The 24823-nt window shown below is 39.4% G+C and overlaps 3 protein-coding genes across 7 annotated transcripts; 1 reads left to right on the plus strand and 2 right to left on the minus strand.

Moving 5' to 3' along the window:
• Positions 1–5434: 5434 nt before the first annotated feature.
• Positions 5435–17740, minus strand: gtf2e1 (general transcription factor IIE, polypeptide 1, alpha). Of its 2 annotated transcripts, none has more exons than XM_040148400.1 (6): positions 17439–17740; positions 16428–16720; positions 15746–15903; positions 8849–9044; positions 8351–8589; positions 5435–6784 (listed from the first exon to the last, which is right to left on the minus strand). In XM_040148400.1, the coding sequence occupies exons 2-6, from the start codon at positions 16715–16717 to the stop codon at positions 6327–6329; spliced, it is 1341 nt and encodes a 446-aa protein (XP_040004334.1). In that variant the 5' UTR covers positions 16718–16720; positions 17439–17740; the 3' UTR covers positions 5435–6326. The 2 variants fall into 2 exon arrangements, with proteins under 2 accessions (XP_040004334.1, XP_040004333.1); XM_040148399.1 differs by having other exon boundaries at positions 5436–6784; positions 16428–16723; positions 17439–17710.
• Positions 16718–22205, plus strand: rabl3 (RAB, member of RAS oncogene family-like 3). Of its 4 annotated transcripts, none has more exons than XM_040148402.1 (9): positions 16718–16860; positions 17781–17914; positions 18581–18672; positions 19021–19150; positions 19242–19356; positions 19495–19645; positions 20545–20616; positions 21111–21149; positions 21340–22205. In XM_040148402.1, the coding sequence occupies exons 2-9, from the start codon at positions 17869–17871 to the stop codon at positions 21394–21396; spliced, it is 702 nt and encodes a 233-aa protein (XP_040004336.1). In that variant the 5' UTR covers positions 16718–16860; positions 17781–17868; the 3' UTR covers positions 21397–22205. The 4 variants fall into 4 exon arrangements, with proteins under 4 accessions (XP_040004336.1, XP_040004340.1, XP_040004337.1 ...); XM_040148403.1 differs by lacking the exon at positions 16718–16860 and adding an exon at positions 16963–17065; XM_040148404.1 differs by lacking the exon at positions 16718–16860 and adding an exon at positions 17335–17395.
• LOC120801418 (granzyme B-like) lies at positions 21939–23641 on the minus strand. The gene is made up of 5 exons (XM_040148401.1): positions 23574–23641; positions 23224–23371; positions 22948–23086; positions 22298–22558; positions 21939–22116 (listed from the first exon to the last, which is right to left on the minus strand). The coding sequence occupies exons 1-5, from the start codon at positions 23623–23625 to the stop codon at positions 21964–21966; spliced, it is 753 nt and encodes a 250-aa protein (XP_040004335.1). The 5' UTR covers positions 23626–23641; the 3' UTR covers positions 21939–21963.
• Between the last annotated feature and the right edge of the window lie 1182 nt (positions 23642–24823).

The following is a 24823-nucleotide window of genomic DNA, read 5'->3' on the forward strand; positions in this document are numbered from 1 at the left end:
GTTTCATCAGTGTTCATTGATTATGCGCTTTCACAATCCTTAGGCTGCAAGGACTTCTGGGATACCATCAGAGATGTAAAGTAACAACATAATTACTATTATTGTAGTTGTACTGGGAGTATCTTATGTGTGCACATGTAGGCAATGCTGTGGATCTGTCAAGGTGCAGCTTCTGATTCGGTCCCGCCTGTGCTGAATATTTTAACGTGTCTGGCTCTGCTTTGTGTGTTTTATGTCGTTTGCATGTTTTATTTTACAGCTGACTGTATGTCTAAACTTTGTTTCGCAGGAGAATCCTTTGACCAACGGAGAGCCCTTGGCATTTTGCAGGGCAACTGACTGGGAACTTTGACCTTCACATCTGGTTGGCTTCAATATTTTCTTGGGTTAAGCTAATTTAAACATACTCCATCCCTGTGATGACCCCATTCAACAAACTTTGTTGAATATTCTGCAGTTATTTAGATTGGTTAATTTTTATAAATATAAAAATATAATGCTGTGCCATTAATAAAATAAGCTCATCTTGAAATTTTTTTCACTTCAAACAGAGATAAAATCAAAAGATTTCCATGGCTTTGTCCCCAGCACTGAACTGTCCGTATAACACAGGGTGCGATGCAACTGTCATTTAGTCACAATAAAGATACCGTTAAAGAGGCCAATACTGTATGTAAGGCCAAAGTGAAGGCACCTCCTCAGATGCATTACTGTCCTTGGCTGGTGTGGATGAGTGTGGGGACTCTCATGAATAAATAAAGTGAATAATGGGTGTTCTTTTCAAAGTGGATATGAAATGCATCCACGAAAGGTTAACAGCTTCTAAATACGGACGGACATTCGTCGTGGTTGCAGCGACGGGAGCTCAGCATAGCCGGCAGCAGCAGAACAACCACTCAATTTCAGCCTCGCTTTCAGTGTACAGTGTCCCCGGCTTGTCCTGAGCACTACAGTTATATTGGGGTTTTTTTTTTAATTTTTTCCAAATAGTTCTTCACTGACTCATACAGTTGGTCTAGCACTTTGGTCCAGACTGAAACATCTCAACAACTATTAGCATTACATGTGGTACAGACATCCATGGTGTTCAGAGGATGAATCCTAAAAACTTTGATGTTCCCTGACATTTCCTCTGGCGCCACTGTGAAGCTGATATTTGTGCTTTTTCAATGTTCTTCTTTTTGACATTTTTATGCCTTTACTAGAGAGTCTGGCAGCAGAAAGACAAGAGGAAAGAAGGGGAGAAGGAAGAGTTACAGACATTTATGCCCCCCTCAGGATGAATTTCAGTTTGTCCTGTACTTTAAATACCATTTCATCGGGCTCAGCTGAATCAAGATGAACTAAGATGGTGAACATGATAAAGATTATACCTGCTAAACATCAGCATGTTAGCAATGTTAATATGAGCCTGTGTGCTTGCTTAGATCACAGAGCTCTTCGTTTTGTTTGCTTGTTTTGACAAATGCGTGATCAGTTAAATCAATTAAATTAGAAAACTGCAACAACTCAGTCGCAGAGCGGGCTCAGAGGGCAGGAGTTTGAGTGAAAAGCCTTTAATGGCCGGGCCAGAGATGTAAACACACCGCTGAATGGGTAAATGTTCAAGTGCAAAGGAGCACAGCCCCCAATGCCCCGGTCTGGAATGGGTCTTTTTGCCAAACTGCAGTCATTGTTGCTGAAATCTCCCCCTGCTGGCCATGGGAGGGTGTAGACACCAATGTCTTCCTTGATAAACATAGAGCAGATAGGGAATTCTTTTTACCAAGCAGCGACCTCCGCCAGGATGATTTAAAGTGTGCAGAGTCCCGCAGTTCAAGATGTATTCGGCTTTGTTTTTGGTAATTTCTAGCTGTTCAGCCATGTTGAAGTTTGCACCATTAAGTGCAGCGCTTTCCAGCCATAACGTTGGTGGTACTGTTCTAATAAAGTGGTGTCTAGAGATCGATAGAGGGAAATTTCCTTGCTCACACCTCCAAACATGCATAAAGTTGAATGGATGAATACATGGATATACTGTATTAACAGTCTTCTCAAGGGCTCTCAGATTTCAAAGCAGGTGATGAAAGAATTGCAGGCTGAATGACAGACGGACAAACTGGGTCGATCACTAAGCCATTAATCTTCGGGCTTTAATGGATGAAGAGTGACAGAGACACCTCCGATCAATCAAACCTTATGTAATCTTCTAAGGCAAACCTCGTGAAACATCAGTCATTACAAAGGCAGGTGCCTTTGAGAGTCTCCACCCCCCACACACACACTTGCATAGACAACACCGCTATACACCACACCCTACCAAATGCTGTCCCAGCGAAAAGCCGCTTGCTCCCCGGATGTCAACCCTTAAGTTCCCTCTCTGTTCAATTATTCCCCGTCTTCCACAAGCAAATCAGCTCATGTCCACGTGTGAATGTTTGTGTCGCGATCAGCAGTCATAATGCAGGGAGGAAAAACTAAAGATGTCGTAGATAGAGAGCTGACTGGTAATGTGCTCAAACTCCAGTATTCATGATTAAACTAATTAACAATCATCCCACTACGCCACACCTGATCTTCAAGGTCCCCTGCTTTTCTTTTTTTTCTGTTTTTTACAGCTTTGTAGAACCCTTGCTGAGTTCTGTTCACCCTCCCTGTAACCCAGCCAATCTCCCCACACTCTGGCTTGCCTTGGCAGATCAATGGAACAGCATGAGTTGTGGGCTGGCTTTTTAATTGAGCTGTCCTGAAGGGTGGGGGATGTTTTAATGAGGCTGGGTCCTGTTTTCATCCTGACCTTTAAGGCTCTGCCCTACAGGTGTCCATCCTCTAACTTAAAAGGAATGTATGGGCTTGTAGGGCTACCCCAGAGGTGTCACCAAGCTCCTCTGCAGAGCTTGACATTTTAACTTGAATCCAATACGCTAGGTGTATGAACGATGTTCAGGGTATGAAACATACATCATCCAAACCATGCACTTTTTTCAGGGGCACACAATGTCGGCCATTTACGATCCAGTTTCTGCCATGTGTCTTGGAGGGTCCAAACTGCATTGGTGCTCTACTGATGTTTAGCAAGTCGAGATTTGCGTTTCGTCAAGTGCAAATACAGTATTTCATGTACCTATTTGTCACAGACCAGAAAAGAGGAAGACACTCATAACTTGAAGATTAAAAAATATTGAGCAAAATACATTTAATAGAAGAATAATGGCAGGTATGTCAATTAGTAACATCAATAGTTTGTGCAAAGAAATAGAGTGGGTAAATAAGCCAAGATTAAAACCTAAAGAAAAGATGCAAAGTATTTCCATAGTAAGAGGGAGAGACTCAGCCAGCAGGTGTTCCACTAGCACCGATCTCACTGAAGCTGCTGTTAATTAATCTCTGGCCTCTAGAGCAGACAATAGAGTTATGGCTCACTTGTTGGCAAACAGTTGCCTAATTACACATTACCCACTACTTACACAGTAGACACGGAGCATCATTAGCATTCTTTCGGAATCATGTCTCAGGCCACCTAACAAATGTTAATTACAATAATTACTCCCCCCCCCCCCCCTATTTTGGAGTATTTCCATGCTGGATGCTCCACTATTTTCACCATTCACCACCCACTTCATAACATTGCCTGTCTGCTATTTGGCAAAGGTAGCATACATGCTTATCAGAGCTTTAGAAAAGGCTGTCTACATGGGGTTGGTGCGAGTCCAGGCGGTGAATGTAAATCCAAAACAAGAGCGAAAGGTGGCTAAAAAGCTCAGTAGAGCTGTTGGGTGTTAATTCTCAATGAAGATCACCTGATGTATTGAGGTTTGATATTGCACACATACACAATGGCCATATACAATTTTTATGTTATAAGCATCCATTAGCTATACGACTTATCCTTCGAGGGTTCGTGGGGGCGCTGGAGCCCAGCTGACAGTGGGTGAGAGGCGGGGTACGCTCTGGACAGGTCACCAGGCTGAAGCTTAGAGACCCGAGCTCACATTCACACCTACGGGCAATTAACGTAACCTGCATACCGCACCGGGGTTCGAAGCTAGAACCTTCTTGCTGTGAGGTGACAGTGCCATGTTATATGCTCTGAGTAAAACAAAGGAAAGAGCAGGCTCCAATTCTTGTCTTCATATCAGATCTCTTCAAATCCTCTATGTTGCTACCTCCCAGGAGACAAAGTCCACTGAATTCACATGCAGTACAATGCAAGCACTAACATAATTCATTACATTTTTCTTTTGATTAAATCTTTAACAACAGTCCACTAGCACACAGGGACTACCATAATGCTAGCAGTTTTAATATGGTTATTCAAAGTAAAATGGGAAGTTTATTGTGCATTATTATCATCCTGCATTATACATCTTTTCACATCTTTATTATTCATTCAAATGTCTTAAAGAAGTTGCCGGTCTGGAGAGGCCTACCGTTCAGAAAAATGCCAAGTGAAGTGAGAGGCATCGATTGTATCTATGGCAATGACTGACATCTGAAGTACGATTTCATAGCCTGTTCCGTCCCCTCACAGCTCAGCTTCGGTGCACATTTAATGTTATAATGGTGTGCGCTTCAGACACGTCATAGTTCATATGACTGATCATTGCAGTTCACTTGTCTGGAAGGCTGATGTTAACATTCAGGAAAAAGCCATTTTACAGACTCTGCATTTGTTTCTATTGGTGCTGTTTACTCATCTTTTATTCTTCAGTGAATTGTACTATATGGTAGGAAAGCACACTAAATTCCCGATCGCATAATGTTGAGTGTAATGGAAAATTTCCCCATATAAAGATAAAACAAAAGTCAAGCCCTGGAGACACGTAGTGCAGGGGTAAAAACTAATGATTTTTTTTTCACTCCAGTAAATATTGCTCCAAAAGAAACAGAGAGGGGGAATTTCACCTGCACACATAGCAGGTGTAATATTTAACATTTTATTTGAAAAGGCCTGCTTTCCGTAAATGCAAGGCCCCGACAGTATTCAGACTTCTGCTTTGAGGGGGAAATTGCCCCCATTATTAGTAGGTGACCTAGTGCCATAGGTTACTGTGGTTACATTAAAGCAGTTGTTATTTCGAAAACCACATTACAAAACACCCTGTGTATCCTGCTGGAACACATCCAGAGAAGTACTGGGAGTTTGTTTGCCTGGCAGGGAGTACCTCAATAAATAATTGTCAACTGGATGTGACCCGGCAGGACAGGCAAGGTCTGACTGGGTATTTATGACCATGGGGTGGAATGGTGTGAAAAACAGTACGTGTTATTCTTTGTCAAAGAATACCTTTTGGATCACAGTTTTTGTACAATCTTGGTAATGCTGGAGTACGCCAGAACAATAACAAGCCAGACTAGATCCTAAAGAAAATATGGATATGCATTTGTAATAATAGGTAGTATGTAGGAATAGTAAATTTAGCAATTTATGCAATATAGTGAGTTTTTAAAATGTTACTTTTGTGACCTTTAGAAAATATATTTTAGGAAATACATATCAATTTCATTTAAAGAAATTTGTTGTACATCATAGGTAGTGTAAATTTGTAGTGCATTATTTTGGGTTCACTTTTAAATTTCAATCCATCTGACACAGACCAATCCACTGGTACTGTTTGTTCTCAATTTTAACAGTTAAACTTACCAGTTTTAAAATTGTTAATAATTCACCTGAGTAAGAAACATTTGTCAGTGATAGCAGTAGGTCCTACTCAAAAAAAAGGTATATTTTTTGGACATTATTCACTTTCATTTAAAATGTATTTTATAAACAAAAAGTAAACATGTCCTAACCACTTTTGTATAAGAAAGACATTGATTTAATTTGAAAAGTCGTTTTGAAACACAAAAATAGTCAGAAAACCGAGGGGGTAAACATTGTTTTTTTTACAGCACTGAGAAGAAGTGGTTTTTGTGCCAGAGTGTAATGAGAGCAATGAGAGAAAATGGTTTATTTTTACAAAGTGAATACAATTTAGGAAAAAAACCCAACAAAAACTGCATTCAAAATTATATTCTCCCCCCAAAAAAAAAAAAAAGATCCACAAAACTGACACTTTGTGCACAAACTGCAGCTGGTCAGCACCCTTCTGATTTGGTGGCTTTCAAAAATTCCCTGGACAGAATACTACAAGTGCGATCATTTAGGCAACACTGTCAAACCATGTCCTTGGTCCTTATAACGCAGGAGCATGAAGCTGACTGTCAATACTTATTGAGCAGCATCTTGTTTTCCATCTTGATAAGTTGTGTCCACAGAAATGTCCTCCGATAACACCACTGACAATGTGAAACAGCAGAAGCATGTATTTGGGAAATAGTGTGTGTGTGTAAGTGTGTGTGTGTGTTCAGAAGAACATGTCCTGGAAGAGGTTTTGTCCCATTTCAATGTAGGCCTCTTTCTCCTGTGCAGACATCTGCTCCACTAGCTCCGGCCTCTGGCTCACCTCCCGGTATGAGAACTGCCGACCTCCCACCATCACCACTGGCTCATCCCCCACCTCCTCAAACTCATCCTCTTCCTCTTCCTCCTCCTCCTCCTCGGCCCGATGCTGAGCAGCTGTGGCAGGGGGAGGACCTGAGGGAAAGTCGTCGTCCGATTCGCTAGTGTCGCTCTCGGAGTCGCTGGCATTAGCTGTGGCGGAGGCAAGTCCCCTGGCAGCAGCGCTTGCTCCACCTCCACCTGCTCCTGCCACGCCCCTCTTCTCATGGATGAGCAGTGCACGCATCACCTCCTCATTTTCATCTGCCTGACCAATTCCATGACCAGCCACTCCATCCTGGGTTTCGGGTACAATGTCTCCACCTGAGGAAACAACAAATATTAGAAAAATATTCACTTCTGAAATCATTCTTTTTATTACTTCCACTGGAACTTAACTTTAAGCTGCTTTTGAACATTTTGAGCCATTCTTAAATCTCTTTATTAAATTGTACCTGGCACAAGACTTCAAGGTCTTATGACGTGGTATGGTAGGTTTGTCCTAACTCACAACCTTATCAACCATCGCTCTGTAGCTGGTGTCTGTACTCGGCCATAGAGCACTCTATAAAAACACTGTACAACCACGGGGGGACAGAATGCTTCCATAGCTCCAAGAGAGTGATACATCTCTCTAGCCGACTGTGTCATGTCAATTTCGGGAGTCACATTCTCCCAATAATTTAATCAATCAACATCAATAATTGAAGACGAGCTTGGTAGGTTTGAAGCAGGACCTCTGTTCTTTGGATCAAGTATCTTGTGAAAAATTAAGTTTGCAAAATTTAGTTTAGTCTACAGCTTTTACTTCAGTGTGAATCATTTAATCAATATTTCAGTAAATACAAGTATCAGATCAGACTCAGTATCAGCAGATACACAATGTTGAAGGACTCGGATTGGTATCGGGGTAAAAAAAAAAAAAAAAAAAAAAAAAAAAAAAAACTTTATTGGGACATCCCTACTTATTACTGAATAAAATCTGTTTTTAAACCACGTCACCCTCAGATGTTTTGTCTCTTTCCGGGCTAACAAGATCATTACAGACAGAATACAGAGACACATCTCAGAGACAGGAAATTGGAAGCCATAATTCATGCCATTTCCACAAAAATGGATTTTATTAATGAGCAATCCTTGCTCAGCCATGAACTAATCGAGTCTGATTATTTCAATTAGGCAATTATGTTTCAGTGACAGTCTGGCCAGGCCTGATTGCTACATGCCCTTTGGGTGGAAAAACAGTGTCAGTATAAGATAGCTTGGTGAAAGACCACTCTGACAACGGGAGATAACCTGGGTTGACCTGTAATAGTCTGTTTCAACTACAAAGAGAACAGGGATGGAAATTATCGGTCAGAGAAGAGCAGCCAAATGTGCGGCTCTGGATTGCGCTTGTCGCAGTCCATCACTGCCATCAGCTGACTATTTTCTGAAAAACCCTGTGTGTATAGCCAGCCAAGCCATGGACAGGCAATAAGATTTAGGATTAATGACAGTGGCAACAGCAGCTGAGAGTGGGCGCAAATTCAATGTCGAATTTTCCAATTTTAAATCTTCTAACTCACTGAGCCGGAGATCATGAGACTATGGTAGAGAATTTGCTTCAAAATGGAATAACAGTTACACCAATGTGGCAGCACTTCTGGTTCTTGTTTCTTTAAAGACATGTCCTTATATAATGTATGAAGGACATTTACATTTTTGTGAGGCTTCTAGACGTATATACATCTATATAGAGTCAAAATGAATTCTTGAAGCTGATTTTTTTGTAATCTATTTTCCTCCAACTCACAAAATTAGATTGTCCTCCAAAAAAATGTGTCTGATGTCTAATCTTTCTACGAACAAAAACTTATGCCATCAGAATAATGTGCAATGTAAACTTACGGTTCTTGAGGATGTCAGGTTCGCTGTAAGCACCCTGCACGGTGCTCTGGGTCAACCAGACGGGCCTCTCCTTAGTTGCCTTGCCCTCATTGGCCTGCTTCTGTTGGTCATCCTGCTCCTCCATGCTGATAACCACATTCTGGGTGTACAGGTCGGCGTAAGACGAGCCTTTGTTAGACCAGGCTTCACGGTGCTGGCCGCTGGCAGGGTTTCCTCCGGAGGCCGCAGCACGTTCACGGCTATAGGAAAAATTGAGCGAATATCCTTTCTTCACCAGTTCAATTAAACATGAGTAATTGTGATTGAGTAATTCATTTAAGCTACTACCAAGGCTTAATAGACTAGAATGACATTGTGGCACTGTTATAAAGCTGAGCCAGTATCACTGAGGCATCTGTTGTCAGCGAAACTGGCTCAGGATGTGACTCAGGAGGACCTATGTGATGCTGACTGTGGGGAATCAATAGGTCCATTTCTATGAGATTTGTGCAAACTGACCTCTGTTTGAGAGCAGGGATCTCAGAAGGCTCAGGTTCCAGCAGGTCATGGGACAAGTTGACATCTTCGGTCTCACGTAGCAGCGCATAGATGGGTTCTATCTGCTCATTGAATCGTGCCACCAGTGTCCTGGCATCAGGACAGACAGACTCGTCCTCTTCTACCTCCGTCTGGCAGAAGGTGCAGCGAAATGTACCTGTTAGTAAAGAAACAATTCAGTTTAAAACAAGTGAGAGGGGATGTTCAGGTAACCTGCCTGGCCAAAGCAGATACCATCTATCCACAACAGAGTCTTGCACCAGGTTGGGTACATGCGGGCAAAAATTTGTGCATAAAAACTATATTTATATTAATTCACGGGTACAAGCATGGGTAAAAATGAACTAAATGAGGGCTGGCAGCGGGTGAAACAAACATGAAAACGAATAAAACAAACACACAGAAATTAAAATAAAGGTGGATTTAAAAAAAAAAAATCTAAACCAGCGTAATTTTATTAAATCTAATTAGCTGGCAAGATTTTTCTTTATTGTGAATGTCTACGACATAACCATCTATCCATCCATTAGCTACACTGCTTGAGGGTGGCCGGGGGGGCTGGAGCCAATCCCAGCTGACACTGGGTGACAGGCGGGGTACATCCTGAACAGTCAATCACAGGACTGACACCTTGCGACAAACAACTATTCACACTCACAATTTAGAGTCGCCAAATCACCTGACCTGCATGTCTTTGGACAAACCGGAGCACCCATACAGTCACGGGGAGAACATGTCTCACGGAATGGCCTTGGCTGGCTGACAGGTCTGAACCCAGAGCCTTCGTGCTGTGAGGCAACAGTGCTAACCACTGCACCACCGTGCCACCCCACACAACCTCTGACTCCTCTTCATCGGTCCAGAACTGCGAATGACCCTTTTAATATGTGGGCAGATGACTACTGCAAAATCAGTTATATTTCTGTCACTTTGCATTACATCAATAACCAGTTGGAGCTGTCTGAGCGAGTGCTTAGCACATCTGAATGGGACAGTACATTACGGAAAATGGCACATAACCCTCAGACCAGCGATTGTGAAAACCCTGGTTGAAAACAATCTAGATGAGTTCCAAAGTGAGTGAAGTAAATATACTTGAAATGTGTAAGAAGTTTTGTCATGATGCTTTAATTCTGAAGTATTGTTAAAGCCCAAATTGTACTTAGTATACTTTTGTTTTAATGTTGTAACATAAAACTAAATGAGTATTTAGACCGTAACTTAATAACTAAGGAGAAATGTGGACCCTAGGGCTTGAATAGTAGGAAAAAACTGGAGCAGGAAAAACTCCTCTGGGACTTGCTGCGTTGTTGTGACAATGACACAGCAGGCCATCTTCTCAAAGGTAACCAGAAATGATAGTTTATTCCATTGTGATGATCTTTTTGTGAGGTGCCACGCACGCATGCACGCACACACACCTTCCTAGAGAAGAGCATGTTTGGCCATCTGCTTCTCTGGTTGACTTCAGTTTCAGTAATGGGAACTGTTCCAGCATTAGCACAGACCCCATGTCTGCCTCGTGTCTACGTGTGTGACAGAGAGAAAAAACAAAGTCTGTGTGGGGTAGGGAGAGTGTGCGTGACAGAAACAGAGAAAGAGAGACAGAGTCCATGGTGCCACAGTACAGTGCTAGATATGAGGAGAGACAGTCACATAGAGATAGAATAAAACCCTCAATGCTTGTGGCATATAAAGACATTTTCAATAAAATTCCTTTTTGATGTAAATTCAACAAAGAGATTTTAATTATTAAAAGCAAACAATATAGATCAAGTTAAGTCTTAGCAACTTTCTCTTTTTCAATAACACACGTCTAGCAAAGCCATCTTGTGACTGCTGCTCTTCATCACAATAAATGAAAGAATGTTAACATTTTACTGCAAAACACTCCAGCATGGCAGTAGTCTCCTGTTTGGTAATGAGACATGATAATGTCATGATGATGACATGATGATGTTCTCACTGCTGCTCTATATCACAAACTGAGGTTGGGTTCCACCTTAAATATGTTCATATTTGCATTCCTACAAGTCTGAAACAAATCTTAGAGAGCACCAACTGATCAAAGAAGAAATGGTAAAAATATGTAACATTTTACGCACAAATAAAATAAAGCTATTTTTTCTCAAAAAGTTGGGTGGACCAATTTGTCAAGTGGAATGAGTACAAAAACGCATGCCTTACAGCATCCACAAAGCACATTGTGAAAATTCAGAGCTGCGTTGTTTTCGGCTCTCCTCTGCAGGTCAAAATGAGCTGGAAGACCAGTAATGTCGTTTCCCATCCCTTTGAGAACACACTGAGTGTTGCTGCCCCTGCAGAAGCAACCGCTTCATCAGACTACCACTTGTGAGCTCCAGGTATTCTTTTTGTCAGCCTCTGTCAGGACGCAGGGTCACTGCCTTCACAGCAAGATTTAATACCAGTTGAGATACGTTGGAACATGCGACAAGTGCAAAGGAACTGTCGAGATGAATATTAATGTGTCACCAGGAAGACGCTTACTGTTACAAAACAGTACCAGTAAGCTGAGAATGTGGTTTCTGTGCAGCATGAAATTTACATTGCCTATCAAATGTATTTATCCAACGTGGAATTATTGTTCATTTTCTTTCATTGAAGTACTTATACGTGGCATTTTGGGCCACAAGTTTTTACGACTCACTCCTGACAAAGTAGATGTTTTCAGTGGTTCTGGGAAGCCCATTCTATTCTTCTACTTTAAAGTATAAAAGGCATTTGTAGGAAACATGCAGCCTTCCTCCACAGTTTAAAACTTGCCCTCATTTTATTTTTTTTCCTACTTATACTTATTGTAATTCTGTAAAACAGAACAAATGATTACATGGACTGAAAGAAATTCATTCAGATTTTAGCCCACTGCCTGTAGTATATTAGGGTATCACAGATATCGATTTCAGTGCATTATAATACATTTCTGATAACATGTTTCTCTGCTTGCCTGCCAGCCTGTCAGGCTGAGCTGGAGTTGAGAAAGAAGAAAAAAGTAATTTCAATTTCAAATGAAGATGAAGAAAAAATCAATTCTGACAGCTCAAAAAATATGTGGTAGGCCTAACTGCAAAACACACTACATAAATAAAATAAAAGAATTCAAATCCAATAACAGAAGTCAATATAGGATTCATATTGATTAGAATGGTAGCAAACCACAGCCCTAATTTTCAGATTCCCATCCAATCAAATCAGCTATTTCCAACAATTATTCACCCAATGAAAACAGAGATTTAAATTTAAATAATGAACATTTGCTAAAAAAGGCATGTGAGATCTTATTGTAAACGCTTGTATAGCACAACCTACCTGTGTATCCTAGCAACAGTGCTGGTTGATCAGTAATCAACCCTAGGGCTGGCAGATGGTGTAAGCATGGTGCCTCATTCTTACAGACTCAAGAATGAAAGCAGTTTCTGAATGAACACAGTTTAGAGGAAGGGCTCTCCCTAAAGTATGAAACATACAAAATCATCACCACAAGGACAATATTCTTCTGCAGCAATATTATTCCATTCAAATGCATAATTTCATGCATTTTTAGAAAGCGACATACAGCATTACTGACGTACAAGTGATGTACTTTACTGAGACGGAGATCATCACCATACCCTGAGATGCTGGGTGGATGACTTGCAGAAAATTAAATTCAATGATATGCCATAGTCTTATAACCAGACCGTCTCACATACAATGGTCAGTGGCAGTAAACATCCTTTATATGTTGAAAAACTAGCTGATTTTAACATCCTATTTTACTTGGCTTGCTACCAACTGGGAATTTTGCGTATTCTTGACACTGGAGCTAAATTAATTTAGTGCTGGCTGAGTGTAGGTGACCATTCGCAAGTTACTTCTCTCAAGCCTTGAAAACTATCTTTAAATGACCTTTTCTGTTAATATGAATACCACATGCATCTGCCTGCTAAAGCTGTGAGTGATTTAAGTGGGCTTACTGTTCAGTTGCATAAGCACTGGTGACTCAAGCGAGGTGGTCCTACCTTGGTAAGTAAGGAGTCTATGTCTACCATAATGCCTAGTTATTTAGATTTATCCTCCCTTTAAATTCTGCATATCCCCACCAACGCTCTGCCTAAGGTGATTAAGACTTTCTGGTTGCTTCTTTTACTCACCTGTGAAACACATGCACTAACACAAAATAATGGATAACTCCTAGCGATAAGTGAGTGATGTGATGTGATGACCATTTAAAAGCAAGGTTTTGGACAGCTGCCAGCCCATATTGATACAAGGTGAGGATCCGAGAGTGACAATGACAGACAGAAAAACAAAAAGTGTATAAATACAGAGATGGGGAGGGTGAGATGAACAAAGACTGATTCAATGCTGTAGATCACGATGATGTAAAACAGTAGATGTACCAATATGGGCCTGATATTACTCAGCCCTCTTTTTGTTTGTTAATACAGTCAGCCAACTTGTCAGCATAACTGCATGTCTCAGATCTCAGTCTGTCCAATCCATTGCCATCTTACTGTTATGTATTATTATTATTTTTAATGTAGGCACAAAAGGAACCCTGTAGCTTGGCTGAAATATTTCTTGGCAGGCTGAAAGAGGAAACAGGCCCATGTGCTGTTTGTCCATTTCTGCTGTGATGAGGAAGCTTAATCTACCCAGTGGAAAGTAACATTTATTGTTGTACTGTAGTGTGAAAGGAACTTAAGAAAACACTCTTTTCCTATGAACTGCTGCATGCTATGACAAACAATTTCATCAGTTTAGAAGTCACAATGACTAAACAAAGTGGCAAAACGGCATTACAAAATGATTATTTAAGAAAACATTTTCAAATCATTAGGGCTGTAGTCAACCTAAGAAAATCTTTGTTGACTGAAATTATACCTACTCTTCAACCAATCGTGTCAGTTGGTTTGGAGCCGACTGAGTAGACATTTGTACACATTATATAAGTTAGAGCTAGCAGCCAACATTAGGTTTCACAGGTAGCCTGTCGCTCCCAGCGCCAAAAGTAATGGATTAATCCCAGAAGACTATTGACGTAGAGCTTTTCTCCTTACGAAACTAAGGCTGTCTGACCAATGAGAATTTGGTCGGACAAGAGCATATCGACCGAACGATCGCACAGTCAACTGGGATACTACAATCCTACAAATCAACCCCGTTGACAAGGAGTAAAGTGTAAATTGTGGATAGATGTGTAAAACTTACACTTTGTTATTTCAGCATCAGGTAGGGAACAGAGTCAGCCAATAACACCTATACACCTATTACAGAACATAATACAGAAAAAGATGCTTGGGGTAATTTAGAAATGGTGTCATCACATAGTTTGTCCAGCAGAGTGCACTCTGACTCCATTGTTTACAATACTCTCAGCACTGACTGCAGCACGTGTAGCAGAGTGCACATCACAGTGGAGCAGATGGTGGTGCGGAGTCAAGCAGTGTCTTCACAGTAAGTTGCTAACGAGTTTGTGAAATGCATTGCTGGAAAGTTAATAAACAATGGCCCCGTCATTTTATCTTTTCAATACAACTCTAACATTAATGTCTATGTGTGTGTATATACACGCACGCACGCATGCACACAAACACACGCACACAAACACTAAAGTGTTATTCATCAGCTGCACAATGACAATTAGTGATTAACTGATGATTGTAACTATTTAAAATATTTATGTTTTGATTATTTAAATACTAAAGAAAACTAAAAATGTATTTATGGAATGATTTTGTTTGTAAGTGTACATGTTGAAACCTCTATCATAAGCTTAAATAGTCATCTACATATATAATCATGGTAAACGGGTGAAGACACCACACACATTATATGGATAAGTAATGCTAATGAGTCATCCTGATTTACGCAGGTCATTCCATTGAGCAGGCGTAATAGTCAGTTAAAGTGAACTTTCTACCCACCGCAAACAGTAACTCAACTTTGACATGACAGAATGTTAATTTGCAAAAAATATACGCCTGCTATCTTACAATGAACCACTTGCACATCATTATCCCCAATTAGGGTTTGAATTTACATCTTTTCACTGCAAATAGCAAACATAGAAGTGTTCTCCATTTTTCTAACAACATTCATAAAGTACACTTGAGAATTAAAAGTATAAAGGCATCACCAAGTCATTGCTGCTGCACATTCGCAGATTAAAGATAAAACCAAACAATTGAAATTGCTTGTAGACACACTTAAATATTTTTGACTTTTGTTAGAAGCGGAAGTTTGAGAAAATGCAACTCTAAAAATTTGTTCTAATAAAATGGCCCAGAGACAGCACAAAAAGTATATAGGTGGGTTTTTTTTCTGAAAAGGGTACATTTTAATGAAGGGCTGGAGGCACAACCATCTTTTTAAATAAGAGCAGTTATTTCATTCTTATTAGGGACTTGAAGTACTTATTTCAGTATATAGTGTCACTGATGTTAAACTGAGCACTGACGGCAACCTAGAGGCGTACTGCCCTGTACACCATTAAGGTAATAGACTGCTAAAAATTCACATTTTTGCATTATTGTAAAACAGTCTCAGGGCAAAAAAAGGAGATCCTAGTAACATTTCTTTGTATTTTTGTAATTTTTCCTTTGTACACCACCACAATGTGAAACAAAGGCATCAAGATGTGATTGAAGTGCAGACACCCTTAGGAAAGGTACATCTAATCATACCACCATACCATACTGTAAATAGTAAACTAAAATTTCCATGAAACTGCCAGAATATTTTTTCATATTCAGGCATTATGAAGATCAACACCACCAATGTGCTATAGAACTGTAGATAGTTTGTAACCATAGATAGTTACTTACTATTACTTACTGTACTTCCCCTAATGTTTACCTGTCATAGGGTCAAACAGCTGGTTGGCTTCTAGGTCGGTGAAGGTGGAGAAGCAGCAAGGGCACCGGAAGGAAGCACGGTTGGTGGAGTCTCGCTCATCTGTTTCGATGCGCCGTCGCATGTGATCCAATTTATACTTGACCACATTGACCAGTACCCTATAAAATTAGATTGGCAAAAAGCGTTGTTGACGGCAACATATTGACATGGGAGGATTAACTGTCTTTGATGTGGCTGACAATAGAAAGAAAAATAACATGAAAATAAAGGACTCTATGATATTAAAATCAAACACTTTTTGAATGAAAAGTGCATTTCATCTATTGTTGGATGCATTGGTTGGGAGCTTAAATGTATTTAAATAGCTGCTTTTGTGTTTTAGTACTTAAAGGCCTTGTAAGTTTCTTGGCAGACAAGTATAGCTATTATTTTTCCTCATAGCGGAGATTCAGTGGTACCCAGATGTACCACACTGAGGCTTCTGAAAGTGTTGCAGGCTTAGGTCTTGGAAGCATTGCTGACATGACTGATAATGCCTGGAAGGTAGATACCTGGTATCACCCAAATCCTATTCCCTGGACTTCAGCTATAATGAACCTTCAACTGTCAGATTGGGGCGTTTAGGACACTGTGTTCATTGTCTGCACTGTTAAATGCGAAAATTAGAAAATAACCACAAAACCTGTAGTTGATGAAGTAGTAGTTGTGCCGTGTTGTCTTGCCATCAGGGGCTGTCTCCACCCTCATGCGGCACTTGACAAACTTGTCTGACTTCAAGGTGTTTAGTACTGAGCGCAGCTGTTTACGGTCAAACTTGAGCAGCTCCAGCATGTCCTCCTCACGTACACATGGATTACGGATGAGCACATCCAGGGCCAGGGCATGCTCCACTCCATAGAAACCCCTCACAACCTGCTTGGCTAGCCGCTTAAGTGCTGCAGGGACCTCGGTCAGTAACTCTGGTTCTATCATCTTCTGCTGTGGAGAGAAATGAAACCTCTGAAAAGGCTGAAATGCAGTCGTCTTGTGTAAAAGATCTGAGACAGCAGGCGGGAACCTTTGGGAAGCAATGCTGGGGGGGAGTGCCAGAGACTTCGTTGAGCATAAATCAGTAGGTAAGTAACCTTAATCACTGAAGGCTTTGGAGGGAGTTTAAGTACAATTTAGATGGAAATGAAAAAATATATATTGAGCAGCATTAATACACTGAGGGAAATCTGAAGGGAGACAAGATCATATTTTTCGAATAACCTTCATTTTCCTTTACTCAATCCTTTCCCTGAACGGGGTTTGCTTGAACGCAATACTTCTGCTAAAGTGGTGAACAACTTTTAAATTAACGGATTCCCAGTCTCTTTGTGCTTACATATACGGAGTGGTGGCTTAAACCCACAGATTACACTGACGGTTAAACTGACTGCTGGATTGTGGCAATTTAACTTAATGCTATCTTGACGTTAGCTAACTCGAACAAAAGACAAATACCAGTGGTTAGCACTACGCTTGGCTGTAACTACTGGTGCGGACACTGTAGTTGGCGAGTAACTTTATAACATTAGTCGATTTACCAGCAGACTATTATCTTAAATTATCTTTACTTTAAGGTTACCGATGCTACCTTACGTTAACTAAACTTGCAGCCAACATTAGGTTAGTTTTTAGAAAACCGTTTGCCAGTTAACATGTATCTTACCCGACTATCTTTATGGTCCACCAATACGTTAGCGTACAGCCAACGCTTTCCTAAGTCATTTCAGAGTAAACGCTAAATTGGTCTCAAACACACTCAGCTAAAACGCACGCATTTCTACAACTCAAGCTTTAAGCTGCTAGGTCAGCTAGCATGCTTTCATGACTTCTTTTTTTTTTTTCATAAGAAAGCCCCGGAAAGAAAACCAATACCAATACTGAAACGAAATGTTTTACTAAATTCCAATTGGCCGACCTGTAAAATTTGCACTCCATAGCCAATAGAGGTAAAATAATGTTGATTGATATACAGTTTAACCAATGGCTGTGCTTTTTTTTTTCCCAGCCCGAGTAATTTCTCTGAACCAATCAGATTAGACATTGCAAAAGGGGTTTCCACTGTTTTCTTCCGGGACGCTGCTGTCAACCGAAAAATGGCTTCTCTTGACAGAGTAAAAGTATTAGTTTTAGGAGATTCCGGTAAGTCAAGTGACAATTTCGCAATTCAGACTCTATATATAACCTCTTTGCCTATTTTATTAACACATTTGTTTGGTTTGGACAAAGGGCGCCCAGTTAAAAACTCCTCTAATCTTTAATAAAGGAACCTAAACTCTTTTCGGTCCGTTTCAGTTGCTCTGTAAACCTGCATACCTTGCGCAAAGTAACTGCAATGTCCACTGGTAAATTCAGGATCACAGGTGCAATCATTGCACCTGTTATGGTTTGGTCACACTCGTCAGTGCCGACCTAGGTACTTCATTCGCGCGTAAGAAGGCTGCTTGGTATAGGACGAATCATCACCAAAATTTGAAATTTTATAGATATATAATTCCCGAATTAAAGGGTGACACTGAATAGCTCATTAAATATATTTATCAATGTTCTACAAGGCATGTGTTTTGATGGAAACGAAGAATATTTTACACTGACATATTTTTTCAATGGAGGCTTGTTATCATTATATGAACTCGAACCACGTCTTCATCGTCTTGCAGTCAGTAGTGGCAGTAGTAATTGTATAGCCTTACATCAAGACATGGATGTTACTGAATGTGTCTCCTTGTGACTAGGAGTCATTGCCTGAGTATTTATTAGGCCCACCAAAACTGTCAATCATCTACCCATATTTGTTGTTTTTCGCAGGGGTGGGCAAATCATCCTTGGTCCATCTTCTATGTCAGAATCAGGTGTTAGGAAATCCATCATGGACTGTTGGTTGCTCTGTGGATGTACGGGTAAGCAGGCTGAACATCCAAATTTACAAAATGTATTTGAGATAGAATCTAAACTGATGCAGCTGGACTTTTTTTTCAATTAGCCTTAGATGAACTAAATATACTTCATACAACAATCTTTTAAATAACAACATTTGTAAAGTTTTAAAATGTTGGAACCATAGTTTGTCTAAAAAGTAAGATCAGACACTTAATACACTAACTTTACAATATACTGTATGCTTAATGTCAGTCTAATATATGATTTGACACTATCATGCTAGATAAAAATGAGTACAGCACTTAAATGTTACAGATGCTCTACAGGATTAAAATAATTGAGGGGTTGACATAATCATTCTACTACAGGTTCAGGACTATAAGGAGGGAACCCCAGAGGAGAAAACCTACTACATTGAACTCTGGGATGTTGGAGGATCTGTGGGCAGTGCCAGCAGTGTCAAAAGCACCAGAGCGGTCTTCTACAATTCAGTTAATGGTAAAGTTGATTTCATATGATTATTTAAACAATTCTAAAATCACAAGGACTATTATTCAGGTATATTCTTTTATTTTCTGGATTATTTTAGGAATTATATTGGTACATGATTTGACAAATAAGAAATCCTCTCAGAATGTTTACCGCTGGTCACTAGAAGCTTTGAACAAGGATTCCTCTCCAACAGGAGTTATTGTCTCAAATGGGTGAGTAGACATGTGTTTTTTGTATTGTTTGTTTCTTGTTTATTTTTTATACACACAAACACAGTTGTCAAAAATGAACATACTGATACTCAAAACGTTAGTTACCAGGGAGTTCAGTCATGTTTTTTCTCCCCGCAGTGACTATGATAGAGAGCAGTTTGCTGAGAACCCCGTGCCTTTGCTGCTAATTGGCACCAAGTTTGACCAGATCCCAGAGAACAAACGCAATGAAGTTCTCAACCGAACAGCCTTCCTCTCTGAAGACTTCAATGCAGAGGAGATCAATCTCGTAAGTTAACTTTTTCATTCCTACAAGCTCTGACCATAAGGCACTTTCAGACATGGAATCTGTAACATTGCTGGCTTCATCTGTGTGTTAAAGCAATAGCTTTTTGGCATTCAAACATAGGTCTCCGTTAAGGCATGTTCCAAAAAAACATTGGTCAACTATAACAACACCGTTACAAATAAAGCTACAATGCATGTGTGGTATTTGGCATCTGGTACAAGAAAGAGAGTGAAAAGTTCCCTTTCCTTCTGACCATAGTGGAAATACTGCTGGTGAACTGGTGAAGTCAATGTTTGAAGGATTGTAGCTGCAAAATTGAATAGTTTTGACTGACTCAGAAATTACTTCTCTCAAATTCCCAAGGGTTTTCTCACAAAATAGAAAAGTATATCTATTTGCCTTATAAATAGGATTGATGGATCTACAGTAGCTTTATGTGGTCTAACTTTTTTAAAGTGTCATGGTTATTTTTGGATATAACCTTGCTCATTACATAATGTGGCAGCTCATCTGTGCAGGAAAAAAAAATCTCCTTGGGTTGATTACCCAACGGTAAAAAAAAAAAAAAAAAAAAAAAATCAAACCTCTGTGTTATAATCGGTCACAAAAACAGAAAATCAAAGAGACCTATAGTAACATTGTAGCCCCTATGTGTATGATTTGAAAATGGTGGTTTCGAAGAAGACACCATGGCAGACAGCAATACCTGCCAATTTTACGTCAGAAATGTTGATTTTTTTTTTTTTTTTTGCAAACAAAAAAATTATCCCATCAGAACAATTTGAAAGAATACATCATCACTCACATATTCTACACATAAAGCTGTAAGATTTAACCTGAGAAAGACAAGACTCACTTTCTTTGAGGTTTGTGGCTGATTTGCTATTTTGTTTTCACAGGACTGCACCAACCCACGATATCTTGCTGCAGGTACATCAAATGCAGTGAAGCTTAGCAGGTTTTTTGACAAGGTGAGAAAGCCAGAGTTCTGTAATGCGACGTGCAGTTATTTCCTGTTTCTGTAGAGAGTGTCTTTACAATAAGTACAGTATGGACAGGAGAATGTTATTTATACTGTATATATACTATATATAAAAATGTGGTTGTTTTGCTCAAATCACAGTGTTATATTGAGAGAAGTGGGGTATTTATATTTTTTGATGGTGAATTAAATGTCAAAGTGAATATGACAGTATATAAAATTCCAAAATAACAACTTTGACGTCACCACATAGGCCTAGTTTAAAAGTGAACCATAGTTACATAATGATAGCCATTTAAGGATACTTGTTAATTTCCTGTATCATTGTGTTACCTAATTTGTAACCCGTGTCTGACACGATTTGGCAATCAAGTTGGTATCTTCAAAAATTTGTAAAAATACAAAGTTCCCTCCTTCAGTCAATGTGGCTATGCGAGTATGGTAATAAGATTTACTCAAAAATCTTAACCTATCTCTTAACAGGTAATAGAGAAGAGATATTTCACAAGAGATCCAAGTCAGGTGAGTTACACATGTCCAGGCTTTATTTCTGTTATAAAAACAAGATTAAGAAATCACAATGTTGTAATTATTTTGGTAAAAGGAAATTTTAACCCAAAAATCAGAATTCACTTGTGACTGATAAGGACTAAGGTGTAATTGTAAGGGGAGCTATTCCTTTAAACAACGCATTCTTTCCCTTTCTCTGCAGATGACGGGTTTCACGGACAGAAAACGCTTCAACTTCAAAAGTTTGCACTATGACTGACAAGGCCTGAATGCTACAGCTGCGGTCTAGGTTTAATCATAGTGCATGTGGGCTTTTACACCACAACCATCACACTCACTGAAACACTTTCTGTATCTGTACTCCCTTTGCCCACCACTGTTAAACTGCCATTTCTCCCATATGCTATTCAGTCTAAAAGAATTTTCATCCGAACACACAAAAAAGTAGAATTTTTAAATGACTTAAATGTAAATATTTACATGGTTGACAAAACATCACACATGAGTTTTGCAAAAAGGAAATGAAGCTTATTTCAGAAATGAAGGGACATGCTGTAGCACGATGATGTGAAAGGACATAGGCACATGTTATAAATGTACAGTGAGATTTTGTGTTAAACTACTCAATTTCCACAATTCTTTAATGCCAGATTTTTTCAGTACAAGGAAATGTGCTGTTTTTTCCCCATTTCTGTATGAACATTCACATATACCAGCTTCATTAATTCCTTTTTCAAACTAAAACCAGTTTATTAAGCCGTGTTATTTAATAAGCAGAAAGGGCAATATTCACAGCCTCTTAATAGTGGCTTATGCAACATTCCCCTTATCTCTGCATGATTTTGTTAATCCAGGGAAGAAAGAAATTTATTTTAGTGAAGACATGAGGATACTTGGGATTATTACAATCATCTTTGAAAGTAAAAGCTGTTATACCATGAGGCTTGTTGTTGCAGATGAGTGGTCCGCCAGAATCACCCTAGGAAAAAGGCAACAAATAGACTTGATTGAGTAGTCTGTGGAAAGATGATAATTGTTTTTCATAAATAAAAGAAAATAGTTTGTGAACTTTCTGTTGTCAGCAGCATTATTAGTGTATTTTGTTGTATGTAATGGTTGGTTGCTTATTTGCTGGTCTGCTTCAAATACTGTTTAATTACCTGGCAAACTCCTCCCTTCTTTTTGTCAAACTTGGTGCATATCATCCTATCTGTGTTGAAGTAGTCTTGCCATATTCTTTTGCACTCAAAGCTGAATTGAATCTTCTCTGTGGTTTCCTTCAGTACATTTGAGGGAGGCTCCTGGTTTCCAGTTTTGCCCCAGCCAGCAACGACACAGTTAACATTGGCGGGGGTTTTCCCATTTTTCTTAGGTAATCCAATGGGCTTCACATACTTGTTCATTGTGGCTTTGTTTTTTAACTGTGAAAGAGAACAGAGCGAAGTTGGAAATCACAACAGATATAAAGCGTTTACTTCATCAGTTGTTTTGCAATTTACTGTATTTCATGAAACAGTTTACCCATCTGTCAGACATCACAGTGCGTGTGTTTGTGTATGTGTGTGTTGATCTGTCCTCTTAAAGCAACATTGAGTTTTTAGGCAAAGCAATTCGCCCCCACATCCTCACCAGCTTCAGTGCAAATGTGTGAAATCATGTAGTGCATCTTTAACGCCACATCAGACATGGTGAAAAAATGAACTGAAATGATAACCTCACCCACATTGTACAAAATATTTTTAAGAGAAACTGATTTCAGTTAACACACAAGATCAGCTTTGATATGGACTTTTACACAATTTTACTTTACCTTAAGCAGCATAATGTCATAATCCTGTTTTCCGTTGTAATTTGGATGTTGATGGTAGTCAGCCACTTGGATCTTTTGCTGACTTTTTTCAAACTTGCTTATGTATTGTGCCCCTAGTACCACTGTCATGCGCTGATGTCTTTCAAATCAGAGAACAAATAATAACAAAATATTTTATTTATGCTTAACTTTTTACACTTTAAAAGGGACTTAAAGAAAACAACAGCTGTGAATAATTCGTACGTATGATTTTACATTTATGCAAAGTAAACTCACTGTTTGCAGTGTGCTGCAGTTAGAACAAAGTCCTCTCGAATAAGTATCCCACCACATGAGTGGTTTCCATTAAACTGGAGAGATGCCATGTAGGGTCTGGAGTGAGGCTTTGAAACCTTACCACCTACTATTCCACTCTCAGTAGCCACTTACATGAGGAGGGAAGGTAAATTATTATACAGATTACAAAATACAAAATCCTCAGCCACCAAATTCGTTTTATCATTACGGAGCAAAAAAGAAACCTAATCTCTTAAAAACTGTAAAAAAATAAAACCTGCTATTATTATAAAGTTATTTATATTCAATTCTTCCAGTAATAATTTTGAAAACGAATTTCAGCATCTTACCCGCTAGAGAGAACACCTGAAAGACAAATATAATGCAGAATGTTTGTGTCATGGTCGTTGCACTGAAGTAAAAGCTGAAGAGTCTGGCCGGAAGCAAACCCTCTGCCACCTTTTATAGCCCCCCTTCCAGCTCCCACTACAGAAACTTTGTGGGCAGGTGTCAAAATCAGTTATGAACTGCAACATGCGTGAGGCCCCTTTACAAAATCAGATAAAACTTTCAATGCGTCATTTGAGTTGGCACACATTTTAAATCATCAATAATCTAAATGTGTAGAACTGTTTCTGTTTCATTGGGCCTTTACATGTGGAAATTTGGTTTTGTGTTACAGCCACAAAAAAAAAAGTCCATAGTTACATAATCATAGTTTTAATTCTCATACTTGACTGATTCTGTGTCTGTTGTCTGTTGAATACCTTTACTCTAAATGAAGGGCATAAAGGTAAGAGGTAAAAGGTCAATTGGAAACTGTGCGTTAGGGCCATATCAACCACAATGCGAACAAAGGTATTCACACCTCCCACACTAACCTGCACACACAATGTCGTTATTTCTATCCCCTGCGTTTCTTCCTAGACAAAATTAATATGATCGTTTTTCAAAAGACAGACTTGCATGTCAGCCTTTTGCTGTAGAGATCAGGGACAGTTTTTATATCCAGTGTTAGTAGATGCTGTAAGCAAACTGAGTCTTTTGAAGTACTCTACTGACCCTGATTAGCTAAGGACTTGTCTGCTGGAGGTGTTTGCAGGACTAAGTTGTCCTTGGAGACTCTGTGGATTTCTGGACCTCGATGTGATATCTGGAGGTTGATTAGAAGTCCATTTAAGCCATTAATACTAGTTCTTAATATTTGATGTTTTTTTTAAAACCAATCAACAACCATTAAGTTAGCATTTACTGAAATTGTGGGCAGTTGTACGCCTCGAAATACTAGGCCACAGACTTAGTCCTAGAATTTGGGGGAATGGTGTCCAATTAACCCTTTACTCAAGTGTCTTTTTGATAAACTACAATGGCTTGAGAACTATTAAACATAAGAACAAAAAAGAAGAAATGGCTTTATAAGGAAGCTGTAAAGCCTCATACTGTGTATCCTATTCTTTCTAGTGTCTGACACTAGATGGAAGCATTTTAGTGTTCATGAGATACACTTAAGAAAGAAGTTGTTATGCCCAGTCCTCATATAGACATCTGGTAAAAGTTTTACTTGTCTGTATTTATGAGGATGGCTATGACATAAGTCGCA

Source organism: Xiphias gladius, chromosome 16, assembly GCF_016859285.1.
Source record: "Xiphias gladius isolate SHS-SW01 ecotype Sanya breed wild chromosome 16, ASM1685928v1, whole genome shotgun sequence".
Taxonomy (NCBI): domain Eukaryota; kingdom Metazoa; phylum Chordata; class Actinopteri; order Istiophoriformes; family Xiphiidae; genus Xiphias; species Xiphias gladius.